This window comes from Mya arenaria, chromosome 17, assembly GCF_026914265.1.
Source record: "Mya arenaria isolate MELC-2E11 chromosome 17, ASM2691426v1".
In the NCBI taxonomy this organism is placed as follows: domain Eukaryota; kingdom Metazoa; phylum Mollusca; class Bivalvia; order Myida; family Myidae; genus Mya; species Mya arenaria.
The window spans coordinates 22,477,704-22,493,488 of record NC_069138.1 but is presented as its reverse complement, the minus strand read 5'-3'; the positions used below and the strand labels follow the sequence as shown (position 1 = coordinate 22,493,488).

At 32.2% G+C, this 15,785-nt stretch overlaps 1 protein-coding gene across 2 annotated transcripts in view; it reads left to right on the top strand.

Moving 5' to 3' along the window:
* The first annotated feature begins 4,853 nt into the window (after positions 1–4,853).
* LOC128224087 (uncharacterized) overlaps positions 4,854–15,785 on the top strand; it is a 103,975-nt gene continuing 93,043 nt past the window's right edge. For both annotated transcript variants that reach the window (XM_052933742.1, XM_052933741.1), the window contains exons 1-4: positions 4,854–4,937; positions 7,744–7,788; positions 9,645–9,668; positions 11,546–11,593. In XM_052933742.1, coding sequence (XP_052789702.1) covers positions 9,647–9,668; positions 11,546–11,593 — 70 coding nt within the window. In that variant the 5' untranslated portion in view covers positions 4,854–4,937; positions 7,744–7,788; positions 9,645–9,646. The remainder of the gene's footprint in view (positions 4,938–7,743; positions 7,789–9,644; positions 9,669–11,545; positions 11,594–15,785) is intronic.

Below are 15,785 nucleotides of genomic sequence, written 5' to 3'. Positions count from 1 at the left end.
CTTTAGAATTCATTTTTTCCATAGAGGAAACCACATTGTTACAATTAATTTTTTGGTTCCTTATGGGGTAGTGTTGGCGAGTTCATAGCATATGGAGATCGGAGCCGTGACCCTGGTCGAATGAAAGCAGAACAATTATCAGATGTAAAATTAGACCGTTCGGGTTCTGAAACTACGAGAAGCACCAGGTTATGAGGGTATCACATAACTATGAACATTTAAAACATGGTGGCAACGTTTTTTACAGATACATAACTACTGGAATTTGTTTAAGGATTTCCTTCTTTGTGTATTGGAAATATAATTCCATCTTTAAAACTTTCAGACACATACTAACAGTTAATCATCATTGTAAATCGTATAGCTATGTTAAAGGCACATAACATTAATACAAGTTATATACAAACTATTTGAGCACCTGATACACAAACGATTGTCTAACTGGCGTTCTTTTCATATTGTACACTTCCCAAATAAACAACGAAACGCCTAATAGAAACACCTCGGCTCAATCGCTGCTGTCTTCGAATTCAACCTACAAGAATCGATCTACGAGAGATTCGAACTAGGGTCCAACGTCTGTGCTGCCCTACTTGACACAGCCTGAGCTTTTGAAAATGTACAACCCATTGAAATAATTATACAAATAAAAAATGGGATGAATGGAACGTTTTTAATCTTACATTGAAACGTGTTGGTATATGTGATAGTCTCGATCCCCTTAGATGTACAGCAAGGTATCCGGCAAGGGGTGTAATATCCACTTGGAGTTATAACAAACTAGAAACTACCGGCAACGATCTTACCCTTAACAACAGTATTCATTGCGGTTATCCTACATTTGCAGACGACTTAACACTGCTTTGTGGAACTAAAACAGCAGTAGAAAAGCAATTGAATGTTGTGAAAAATATGTTAATACGTTGGGATATGACTTCCATTTAAACAAACGCAATGCATTTTTTTTTAGTTCTAACAAACACAATAATGCAAAAAATATTAAGTTCGGCATTGAACATATAAACAGCACAGGAACAGCACAGCACGTGTGTATCAAACTTGAAAGTACACTTAAATGCACCAAAGCAATAGACGAGCGAGTAATAAAGGGACGTGCGTTTATATTTTCAATCCTCGCAATGGAAAAGACCACTGGTGACGTTATCCCGCTAACAATAAGCGAATAAGTCAGAAACGTATGTATACCTACAGTCTTGTACGGTGCTGAACTCTGGCATGACATATCAGGGCATGATATTCTGAATTTTTAAAACACATCAGATTAGCTGCTAAATGTATACAGTATATACCAACGTGAACCTAAACTGATATGGCATTGAGACTGCTAGGATGCTTCCCGTTAGAGCAGGAGGTAGATAAGCACAAACTAACGTTAATACAAACAATGTTATGCACCCTTCCGAACTGAACACTAAATGCGAAAAATATTTAATTACATACTTAATCTGTGTGTATTTAGCATCAACGGGGATTTTACCAAGTGTTGTTCGTTTGCTTATTGAGTATGATATATTCAACTACTTACTGGTTTATATCCGAACCTCGACAGTCCCTAGTATATGTAGCTGGGAGAAAATCGTTCATTTAAACCTTAAACAGTTTAATACCAATGCATGAAAAGGTAGAACACAAAGTGATGAAGATATTTCGAGATTTCTTGCACCTTCAAACCGTTGGCGGTAGAGATGAAATAACATGCAATCAGTGCTGTGAATGTTTTAATCGCACAGTACTTCAAACTATATACGTGCAAAATATGTAAAGCTCATGTCTCTGAATTGGCCAGACACCTTTTTGCAAATTGTAATGGCACAGCTTGGCTGAGAGAAAAACAATGTCCTGTGTTAAACTCTAGTTTTGTCAGCTTTCTTAAAAGAGCTGAAAAAGGAAATGTTTTTTTTCGCATACCATTTTAGCAGAGACTCTCACTGCGTTCCATTTTGACGGGTGAAATTAGGGATTTTGTTACTCACATAGAAATTGCGGTTATATAAATTTATTGTATGTTATGTATTGCTATTATGTTACATGTTATATTGCACATCAAACTATTTTCATTTGTAAACTTATTTATATTTCATTATTATTTGCATTAAACTTGAAAAATAATTTTATACGTTAAGAGTATATATATATAAGCATTATTTTTCAATGATCTGGAAGATTAGTTTGGTTTCGCGTGAATATTCACATATTTTTTTCTGACACTCGACTGTAAAACACATTGAGTAAAATTCTTCCTATGTATGTCCGTAGCGTGTTCGGCACCCAGTGATATAAATACGTGCCGAGGATGGTCAGTAGATGTATAACTTAAGTTTACGGTGTAGATGTGTGCATGTGCTGCGCACTTCTTTTGTTATATGTGGGCCGATGTAACATTATTCTAACCTTACAACTCGTAACTGCCCTGGAAGAGTAATTGGTACACATATGATCTGCTGTATCTCTGACAAGCTATGACACAACTATTTCAGCTGAACATGTTTATATTTAAATATATCAGCACATCATCGAAAATGTCATGTTTCAAGCTTACAACAATGTCGTTAAAACCGATTATCTTTAACAAAGTTCTGAACACTCGGCTCAGTGTATGGTATTATAGCATTACATAAATATCGCATATATCGATAGGACATTCACAGAAACGCATTTCTCATTTTAGCAAAATGGCCTCACCTCCTTGTTATCTGTCAAAAGTGCAACGTTCTTTTCCAGTATTATTGCAATGTTGCAATGTTCAAGAGGCCATCTGTAAAGAGGAGATAACTCCAAGTGGAATGTTGCCACACATCCTCCTCTTTAGTTCATATGTGTTTGTATTGCAGAAACTGCAAATGTGATATTTCTGTGTATGACTGATTAAGTTCCTAGAATAGACACCAATGCATAAAGTCACGTGACTGCTGCATATCCCCATTGTAATAAAACCATAAAACGGTTTTAAGACTTGATGTGAAAACATTCGTGTGACATTGATTTAGATATTAAACTTTACTTGCAATATCACGATTTGTAAACACTTTAGCCATTATGACCATTTGTTAATCAATTTTATAATCTTGCCACGTTGTGATGTATACAGCCTAGCTGACTAGACAAACATTCAAATATTATAAGGTTTTGAATTTCAACATTACTCTAATATCTCGTTATTTCATAATTACTATTCAATGTATCCAACTTGACCGAGGATAGATGTAGCCAATGCAGGTTGAAAGTGTAAAGAAATTAAACAATTTACATTGAAAATATTAGCGAGCACAACTCTAAAATCTGCTTTTTGAAATGCAAAATATCCTTGAATAGCTATCACATATTCGTCACAAAGAGATATATGTTTAGCACTATCAACTTGGATATTTTAACATTCCTGCTTTTAGTGACTTATTTACTTTATATGCATATGTTACTGTTCAATTTTGGCGATTGACAGACATAAAACAGGCGTACCTTGGCTGCGATCGTCAAATTAAACTCTAACGTAAAATGAATGAACAAAAATGCCAACTTTATGCTTTTTACTTTTGACACGAGTTAAACAAGAGCTACTTTTTCGGGTTAGCGTATGAACTTATTAAATACTTAGTACTACGCAAAGGACAAGATATGCGTAGACATTTAAAATGGCATAAACTTACTCACAATTGACCCTTTCTGGTAGCAATATTTGTTAATATGATCATTAATACAGTCAAATTATGGATAGACACATACATACAACAATACTCTTACGATTCATATACTTGTAATTTATTTAGTATTCTAAAGACCGCCCTGTGCAAATAAATTGTCTTAAAAATGTTAAGTCCAGTCAGTTTAAGATAATTGCCCACATACTATCATCGATTAATAAACCATTTGCACAATTAGATGTGAAAGACATTAAATGCAGTGATACTAGAATATCATATTCATGAACACATTTGTAATACATTTCACAGAGATAACAGAGATAAAACAACACGGGATCCCATGCATTTCATTCATTCTAGCGGGTTGACATCATGGTATTATTCAGGTCTATCTTGATAACATCTTGATGAAAACAGAAGTATTTGTTTAATATAAACTCAAACAAAGGATATCAATAAATAGTCAATAACTATTAAAACATAATTCATGTCCATGACGATAACATTTATGTACATTGTTTTTTTGTAAACAAAAAGTTATCAAAACATTATAAAAATCAATAGTGTTGTACATACGTATTTGTTTTAATCTACTTAAATGGACACCAATTATTTATTACAAATTTAGTCAAGCAATGATGCGCGAAAGAGTGTTCAATTATAAAGAATGCAATGTTTATTTAAAAATAATATTGTATTGTATTTGTTCGCTGTAAAGCGCTTTTATTAACAAAGAAAGCATAAACTGTTATTAACTATGCTTTTAAGTTGCACGAACTATAAATCAAAGCAGAGATGGTTAAATGCAAATATCCCTATTGCTTCAAGGAATAAGGAACATGTGTTTTAATCATCACTTATACAGATATTTGTGGCCCTTAAACTTTATCAATGGATTGAGCTTATTGCCAATGGCTTTGAAACCAGTCAATCCACAAATAAATGTACTCAGGTCCTTACAAAGTGTGCCGAATTATGGCCATAAGTCTAGTTTCTCAAAGCCTTAAATTTATGTTTACATTGCTTTCATTAGATAAAGAAGTATAACCAAAGGTTCCGATATCCCCCTTTATCTCGAGAGTGCAATACAAACTTGCTCGATCCCCCACAAGCTATATTTAGAGCCTTTGGAATTTCCGTATAGCTGGCTCTATTTCTAATATGTTTGGGATTTGTAATTTGATATAAATAGATCTTAGATCATCTTGTAACACTCGGAAAGTGAAGTTGGATTGTTAAGAAGTTAAGTCTGGAAGAGGAAAAACGTATTTTCCTGAGGTGCGTACTCGCTTTTCTTTTTTCAATAAATATATATCTCTTTTAATAGTTGTTTTAGGATAACATTTTTGTAGTTGAAGAAAATATATTACCAAGAACATTTCAGTTATGATCAAAAGTAACCTAGGTAAGAGAAACTTCCACTATGGAATATTTTGTTAACTTTTATAATGGAAACACAAATGAACAATGCGTTTTGCCTCACACAAGTTGTAGTAATTTAAGTTTAACTGATTTGAATACAGGATGAAGCAAATTTAAAAAAAAAAAATAAATAAATAAAATAAAATACTTTAACATAGTGAAACCAATACGTCTTAAGTATTAAGCTTCATGTTTTTCCGAGTTTACATCTGATGTAGAACGTTTATCTATCTGACAAATTGTAGTCAAAGATGTTGATTATGGAGACTTTTTGCGCATTAATTTTCTGATGTTAAATAAGAAAATTAATGAACATAGATAAATACATGGGTTACCTTCACAACATGGGCAGTTAAATCTCTAAAATTATTATTACAAGTAATCACTAGTATTGAACCGGTTTACAAATATGGGCCATTTCCGAATCCTGTTTTTGGCTATAAAAATTCTGGAGCCTTTTGATATGGATTTTAAGATTGGCCAGGCCTATGAACATATGTTTTTTGCAATGTTTGGCATAAGCCGTTTTCCAATTAGCGATTGGCAATTATCATTAAGACTCACAAAACCACAACAAGACAAAGCGTTTGCGGTCGTGAACTATTATATATTTAGCAAACGTACTACATATGACAGTTCATGCCATTCTTGTGTTGTTGTTATGTTATATTGTGTTAAAAGATTAGCACATATGACGAAATCATATTTTAACGGAATTATCTTCAATAGAATTTGCAATCTTAAGTAGACGATCATGCTTGCATGTACATATCTGAACATTTATGATCTGGGTTCCCAATATTGCAATATTGATATTAATACTTCAGCTGATAAGATTACGCATGCTATACAACTGAGGTTATGTCATGTTTTATTTTCGTCCATTTGGAGATAATGTCGGCCCACTCACGTTACAGATTGTGTTTATAATTTAAAGGGACCGTGCGGTTATTGACTTTAAACAAACAATGACTGACAACATGTGGGTATAATGATTGGGGAACCGACCATTTCCAAATAAATCAATCCTTAATGAAAGGTTAGGCGCTAACTCTACGATCACAGCTGAGTAACGATTAGAATAAACTAAATATGACCTTTTACGGGATGCCCTCAGATACTTGAACATAGCGTTTATTGAGGATATTATTTGTTTTTTATTGCAAGTTTGTCTTCAACTGTAAAACTGTTTCAAATTAACAGTAACAATCATTAATTGATGGTTGTCTTTTGGGACCACTGTGTTTGTATGGTTTTTTTTATTAGCAAAATTGATTATTTTATCAACTTACTTCTTTATTACAAAGGATTTTACCAAGAAGACACCATGATATTAGTATCGTCGAAAGGGTTTTCATTTTGATTGCAAACGGATTTTAACCTTCTCTGAACCAATGATTACCTACCTGAAAGTTTCTCTTGATTCCTTTATAGACCGAAGATGTACACTGATGTGCAGTTGACACTCACAGAACGGCTTTATTTTCAATAAGATTTTGTAGGTAGTTTATAAGAGGGGTAAATATGTTGTGTTTAAACCTGAAATGTTGAGTATTGCTATTGAAAAATTATGAAATAACCAAAAAAAAAACATTTGTAAAAAGCATGTTGGAAGCTTTATGGACCCCGATAGTTCTTAATTTACAGGCATACTCAGTATTAGTAGTACTTAAATACGAGTGCCTATGCTCTCCTATTTTTTGGTGTAATAGACAAATTACTTTTAGTTCATTTAGAACGTTTTGTGTTTGGATAAGCGAAGACGTTGCATGTTCGACATGCGATTACAAAATATGTAGTAAGCAAATAAGGGGATGAACTATTTAGTATATGTACGTGACAGTAGGTCCTATACAAAGCATGAACATACTAGTAACTGGCAATATACTGAACCAACATTTAAAGTGAACCATATTTTTCAAAGAACAAAGGGACACAAACGTTAATTTAATTCAAAACTATCCGTAAAAGATGTCAGCTTTAGAGTATATATCGATAAGGCTGCATATATTATATGACGTTAACGTTACTGCCTTTTTATATAGTTTTTTTTATCTACTGATGATGGCCTTAAGCCGAAACATTTAAGATAATAAACTTTACGTGTTTGTATGGTTTATTTTATTTAGATTCATATAAAATCATTAACAGTCATTTAGATTTTAATTTATGTATGTTCTTGCATCAACAAAACATTCTTAAATAAACGATGTAATGAGATATTAACATATGGGATAACTTGCAAAACTACAAGTAATGTATTTAATACATATAAAACTAGTCTATGAATATGAAAGACCATTTTTTATGAAAATGATAAACACATTCATGTACTGCTCTACATATAAATATATAAGATATACTGTAAGCTGTATGTGAAGTATTTTAGCAAAGACTTTGATTCTATAGGAATGGATCGAATATATTGACTAAACCTTGTCTCCATAGTTTATTGTGAAACTCGCTTCTTGATTCACTAAAATCACAAAATACTTATCACGAGTTAATCAATCAATCGTAATATAGTTTTATTAATTAGTGTCACGATTTATAGCTTGAAAAAATATAGCAAAATTACATTACCTCATAAAGGGTCCCGATGCCCACCCAGAGAGTTTAGGTTATGGAATGATTGTGTCATAACGAACTGTTTTTTTTTCAGTGCATCTACAGAGAATACGATTAGGAAACATTAAAGACAAACTCGGTAAGTATTTTTAAATATGTGAAAATAATCATGATTGTACATTATTCAAAATATGCCTGATAAAAAAATGCTGATGCATTTCTAATGCAAATAATCCATTAGTACTTCCAGATATATGATATTGATTTAGTTTTTTTGGGATTGTGACGGTCATATTCCTTATTTCTAAGTGTTCACAAACTTTATGGACACACCTCTTTAAGATATATTTTTACCTTCTTATGGAGTAATTTACCTAATAAAATAAGGCAAGAACAATTTTTATCATCCCCGGGGAAAAAAACGGGTTAAAACTTCCAAAAAATAAAATAGTTCTAGATGCTGTAAAAGCAAACTCGATAAAAACGATTTATTGATGCAAATATTCATGGTAAATGGAAACATTCTTGACTAATATATTAGATAAAAAAGAAGGAACATTATAAAAGACTGGATGAAGGGCATATGTTGTCATAACGTATCTTTAATGGCGTCATTAAATCTTTACATACTTAAACAAAACCAAGAAAAAGATGATATAGGACAATTAATCATAAGGAACAACTCAGAAATCAAATGCAAAAATACAACTGTATATTCTAAGTAATGGCATAAATGATATTGTATATAGAACACATATTTGACTTCATAGAAAGGAAATTCGTCTCATTTGATAATAAGCATTTTTTATAAGAAGTTTCTTAAGGTGATTATTTCAATTACAACAACTAACTAACAGCCATACTATGAAATCTTAAGATTATTGTAACGTCATTCCGTATGGTGTCGCTCAGTGTGTACTACACAAATTACAACGTATCCAGAACATGTGTGCTAAACTTGTTCTCAACCGCTTTAGACGTGATAGTTCAAAACAGTCATTATATGATCTGCACTGGTTACCCATAAAGGCACGAATTAATTTTAAGATCCTAACTTATATGTGCAACTGTTTTGATGGAAATGCCCCTCAATACCTTAATGTTTATTATCTAGTAAAGATTCTAAACGCACACTACGATCCTCAAAATCTTCAATAGGATGCTACGTTGTGGCTTTGAATAAGAAAAAGATCTTCTGTGACAGACGTTTTAGTACTATTGGCCCTAAGCTTTGGAATGAACTGACTCTGAGCCTTAAACAAAGTGAGTCAGTAAACACCTTAAAAAAACATTTGAAAACTCACCTTTTTAAATATTAATTATGCATTGTTCTTAAACATATACCCATGAACTATTTACCAATATATTGATGTGCCGTTGTCTGTTTATACGTTGGTGAACACCTATTATGTTTATAAATGTTGTACAAAAATAACATCATTTACATATTATTCATTGAACTATGTATGTAATGAACTGTGTGCTAGTATTCATGATTTTTTCATTGATTACTGGTTATTGAATGATTTAGTTTGTATTGCTGAATTACTTATATTTTCTTCTAATTCATTACTGTACAACGCCATTGAATATGTATTTGTATGTAGAAATAGGGGTTTAAGCAAATAAACAAGTTTCAAGTTTCAACTTCAAACTGAACGTGACATAGCTATTATTAGAAAAACAACATTAAATGACCATATACACAAATTGGCTTTAATATTATTATTTTATTTTATTTTTGTCCTTAAAACAACATGTTTTAACAAAAAAGGGCATTACAATTTTATGTCGAACTTTATTGATTTTTGCATTAAAACTCCTCGTAATGTTTTGAAAATAGTTTAAAAAAGAATATTTCTATGAAATATTCTTACCACTGCAAGATATATGTTCACAATGTTCTGTCTTGAAATTGTTTTTGATAATTTGATAAAAAATAATGATATTTGAATTCCTTTATCAATATGTAATGTTATTATTTTCATGTTTCAGAAATGGCGATCAGTGATGCAGATGGTAAGTAAACAATAGGTTTACAATGGATTTTAAAGTACACTTTATACGTTGATAACATTTAAATAAATGCAACGAAGTATAAAAAGTTAAAAGATATATGATAACTATTTACTATAGATATTTAAGACTGTGTATCCGTCACCAGTTATACCATAAGCATATGACCTACATAGACTTTTCTTTGAATGATTGGATAATAAATCCTAGTGCGTTTGTATTAATCAATAGCAAATATGGAAGCGATAAGTTCAAAGAAAAACGATAAGTCCATGTTATCCATATATTTTAGCTCACCTGTACCTGTACGTTTGGCATATGTACGGCAGCAAGATTCAAATGGATAATGTCCGAGGTCCTTTAAAACAATTATGTCAATAAATGTTGTAGTTACCTCCTCAATTAAGTCAGTTAAAATTGATAAAAAGCACTTGGGATTGCCAGGCGTCTATATATGTATTCTTTAATTATGAAATTCCAGTTTGGACATCAAAACAAATATAGCAAAGGATTCGTTAGTTTATTATTTTATAGTGGTTTATTTATAAATTAAAAATGATTTTTCACTCCTTAAAAAGTTGAAGAACTCAAATTGAAATTTGCACTGTTTAAAAACAAACCCGCTCTCAAATCAAGTTAAACGTCAGCGCGCACAGGGCTGGGACACACACAAAACGAAGTCATTTCTGAAATGGCCTTAAGTTCGTTAACAACTTGGCTTGTGTTCTGAAATACGGCAATTAATTTCCATTTGATTTCCTTTCTATAAAAATAATATATATTGTTCTTTGCAGTGTGAAACATATTCCACCTCGTGAAATACAGCTGTTCTTTCTTACTCAGAAAAATATATATGTTCCAATGTATAGATGTAAAATCAAGCTATACATGTTCAACTTATGCACCAGTCAATTGTAACCCCCCCCCCCCCCCCCAGGTCCGGGGGTATATCGGGGATAGTCGGGGAAATGTGCCGTGTTTTTACTTTCCAGGTGGCCCCACAGTGCCGGGTGACTGCGGCGGTTTTGTCTTCAAGCTAAATTTAGGGAGGAATTGGCCTTATCTAGGCTCCCTTGGGTGCGGGGGCATTTGGCGGAGGTTTTACCAGCAGTGTGGAAACTTTGCCCGGGCTTGGCTGGACCGAAAGTCAAAGTCCCCGTTATTCCCCGGACCTGGGGGGCCGTGGTTACAAATGACTGGTGCATTAGTAATGTTTTGATAACAAAGTGGTGTAACACCATTACAGTCTATGATGCAATAAAAAGGTTTGCCATTTAATGCTCTTAGCATTCATAACTGGTGACCTTATTCATACATTTAGCATTCATCTGTGTCTAAGGGAACTAACAATTGTATTTCTTTAGACAATTTATTACAGTATTTGATACTGACTTTTAGTTTTTTATCATCATCGTTCGGGTGATTTATCAAGGAAACAAAAACTCGGCGTATCTTTTATCATAGATTATTGTGCTCACTTAGTAAATATATTGCGATCTTACACTTGAACACAAGCATTTATCCTCTGTATCAAAAGCTGATTTTAATTGTTTTAATTAATCAAAGTTATTGTAAACGGATCGTCAGCGGCAATGTGATCATTTTTATTACAAAAGAAGTGATGAAAAAACAAAAGTTACTTTCGTTACGAAGTAAAATTAAGATTCTTACTTCATAATATGTTCAGACTTTAAAAGAAAAATATGCTTTAACAAGCAGATAAAGTCAGTGAATTGAAAGAAGCCATAATTTGAATGTTTCTGTGTAGAATGACTGTTCATGTGCCTATGCTATACAATTCTGTAAACTATTATATGGTAGTAGGTGGTATTTCCAATTATTTTAAATACCGAGTAAATATCATTTTTCTTTACTTTAAGGATCAAAAACGTCCAGCCATGATAAAGGGAAAAACCTGCATGTCCAAGGTAAATAACAATTTTACTTCTAAGTTTGTCTCACTGTTGTGATATACTTAGTGAAACTATCATTATAGCGCTAGCACTTTAAAAAATGTCAATACTAAACACTAAAAAAATATTCAATTGTAACTTGTTGCACATGTTCTCAGAGACAAATGTGACATCTATAGCAAAGCCATTGACAATTGATTCAAAATGTTATGCTCCTTATTGTTAAATATTACTTTTACTATCTCTTTCGACCATTTAAATGTAGGCCTTGTATTGCTGACGGAATGGCCCTTAAAATGTGAACTTTTACGAGTTGTATCTCCTGATGCAGTGCGTTTATATAGGACATAATGTAATTCGGATTTCATTTGCATTCAAACTCAATAATTCCTCAAAATTTGGAAATGTTCTTGGGATTGTTTTATAAAATTGTCAATTTGATTTTCTTGAGTATTGGACACAACAAACATGATCATATTCATATTGTCGAAATAGTTTCAGTTTCATTTCAAACGGAATTATAGCATAACTCTGTACAAGTATATGCTTCGATTAGTTTGCTCTTAATTTTTATAACACCAAAAAAGAAATGCATTGGCAATATCCATTCCCAGACCAGCTTGAGGGAGATTCATGCTGCATTTATTTTGTATAAGTAGTTCACATATTTGTGATATTTTGTTAAAACCTGATATTTTAAGTATTGTTTTTGATAAATATACAATAACAATATGAGTCAGATATGAATAAACATTTTAAATGAGCTCCTACGCATGCCTGTTGATGTTCTAGTGTCGAATAATAATAATAATAATAATGATAATAATAATAATAATAATAATAATAATAATAATAATAATAATAATAATAGTAAAGTATGTAATGCCCGTTATCTCCGAACTCAGCTAGATATCGAATACATTACTATTTTACTCTCACTTTTGCTCACGGTAAGTTCGTCTCAAAATGATACTGAAATAAATAGAAAGAAGCCATTCTTACAAACATAACGCTATTTCAACAAGGTCAGCACTATATTCGACATGCTAAACGTTTCTGATCTGAACAAAAAAGTCAGAACCAACTTAAATTTAGTCCAGTCTTGTCTACACCCCCATGTCATCGTTTGACCTATCTCTTCCTTTTCTTGCAATTTCTATATTATCGTTTATTCAACTGTACCATTATTTTGCCTCCTATTTCTCAATGTATTCATCATATCTCATTCTGTTAATATTCGATTAACCACAGCAGCCTCCACACAATCATTTATTTTATTTTTTTTTCTCTATTCTGTACTTGTATAATTGGTTTGTGCATATATCAGTGTTTTTTTTCATGTAACATTAACCATACAATTAACAAATGTTTATGCTCAAATTGGGTACAAATTGCAATTGAAACATCTGAATAAATATTGTTAAAACCAAAAAGAAGATATCTCAATTTCTCAATAATATTCTTTCAAAAAGAAACTCATTGCAATTAAGAACCAAACATGGGAAAGCTCCTTTTAATACAGGTTGAATCTGAAAATAAATTTACACAATGCCATTCATTGCGAAAATTGGTATATGTATTATATATTATTTCAACTTAAGCTAATAAATAACTTTACAGCTTTTCAATTTACTCGAATGAAAAAAAAATATCTCAAATCAGGGATATTTATCAAACATAGGCTGATAAGCATTTAATTTGAAAGAAAGGTAAGCAATACCTTCATAATACTACTCATGACATGTTTCATATTTATTCAAATACAGACATATGATTCCACATTTTCCTACTTTTGAAAATACTTGCAAATATGCATTCTAATTGAACAATAAAAACACTATCAGGAACAACTAAGTAAATGTCCATAAACAGAAGTGGGCCTTTTTATACTGATAAAAGATAATGAAATGCAATTAAATGAAAATAAATATTGAAACATAAAAATATTCTCTAAAATCGCATAACCAATGCCTTTGAAATTTTGTGTGAAGCCGTATTTAGTGATTCTTTACCAAAATACTTCACGGCCTGTCCCAGCGTTTCTTTATACTTTAATGTTAAAAGCGATATAAATCTTCTATATAAAATATAAATTGTTTACATAATGTCCTTCGTGTAAAATGTGGCCCCGCCCCGGGGATCCCAAGTTTTCTTTACTTAGTTTATATAGCTAAATTTTGAAAAAGGCATGACCAAGACCATTCAAATCTGGTTTGTATCTTAAAGAAGTGACCTTTTACTAAAAGTGTTCAAATAATTGCCCTTGGATCAAAACTAGTCCGATTAAAAGTTTTCTTCATACTCGTATATTATCTTTTTAATCTTCTCATAACACGCAAGGTCCAGACCCTTGCTATTTGGAATGTAGTCTCATGTAGTGGACATTAACTACTTTCATCAATAGCATCCAATTACTTGCTGAGCGGCCACTGATTTCCTAAGCAACCAATGATTTTCTTAGCACCATTTTCTTAGCAACCAGGTTTCCTTAGCAAAAAAGACCTTGTAAAGCATTGACTAACTTAGCGACACTTACTTCTTTAGCAACTCATGACTTCCTAAGTGACAAGGGCTAAATTAGCAACCATTGACATCCTTAGCTATAAATGACAACCAGTTACCAATAGCTTCCTTTGCAACTTCTGACTCTCTTAGCAACTAGATAACTACCGAGCATTTATCAATTTTCCTAGTCAGATTTTGGACCGTTTAGTATCCAATGACTTGCTCAGCAACCAATGACTTTCTTAGCAACAAATTACTTCTTAGCCACCTCCTACATACAAAGCAAAACGGTTTAAATAGGAACTAATGGCTTCTTAGCAGACTATGTTTTAGCAACCAATGATTTTCCAAGATACTATTTTTATCCCTAACTACCTTTCCAACCGATGACTTTTTTATTTACCATTACCTAACCCAGCAACCTCTTATTCTTCTAGTGATTCTTGACTTTCTTAGCTACTTATGACTTTCTTAGCAACAATGCCTTTCTTAAATGCATAACACTCAACGATTTTCATAGCAATCAAGGGATAGATACTTAAGCCTACTATCCACTTACATTATCACTATTTAGCGCCTACCTTAACTCGTATAATAACTAATGGCTTCCTTAGCAACCGATGACTTCCTTATCAAACAATGACTTCCTAATCAACTTATGAGTGCCTAGGTAACTACTTACTTATTAGCAACTACCTACGCTAAAAGCAAGAACATCCAAATAATGACTGACATACCAACTACATTTATCCATAGCATCAATTGAATTTCTTAGAATTAGAAACCACCTTTTCCAAACTAACAAACTACATTCATAGCAACCATTGACTAGCATAGCAACGATCGGGTTACATTGATATTATATGTATTTCCCATGTAAAAAAACAGTTGACAACATCTAAACTCCCCTTAACTCACCCCTGCACACGAAAATACCAAATTGGTCATTTTAACCAGGTGAGCGATATATGGCCATCTTGGCCCTCTTTTGATGTCATTCACTTGTCGCAGTACGTTTCTAATGTTAATAGTGCTTAATCAGATTGACTGTTTGACTAATGTGAAATATTATACCAAGGCAATATATATTACCAAAGTTTGGAATATAATATTATAAAACGCTTAGTTTACATAACACAGTTAATCAAAGCTGATACTCGTTACGTATTTACGATAGGCAGATTCATAATGATTACGTAAGACCTTCTTTCACACTATAAAGTAAATAAATGTTGCATTTCCTTCTCAACAAAGTCAGGTAAATTCTATAAAAAATGACCGAAGTTGAACAAGAGTCTAAATATTTATTAAATTGTATTTTTTTAGCAATTCAACTTATTATCCTTTTATTATGGAATTACAGTTGGACATGACAAAACAAGAATTCAAAGAAACCGTACGATTATGAAAAGAAGTATGAATAGTTTTTGAAATCGCCATATTTTAACGTCCATGCATTTTTACGATACGCGGATTCATATGGATAACGTCAGAGCTCCCTTCAAACTATAAAGTAAATAAATGTTTCGTATACCTACTCAAAAAAGTCAGTTTAACGGCATAATAAATCATTTGAGTTGACAAGGACTCTAAATACGTGTCAAATTATTTTGTCTCTTTATAGCGATTGAAAATGTGTTTCCTTTTATTCTGAAATTTCACTTTGAACATCAAACAATACTATATAGATAGATTCCGGTAG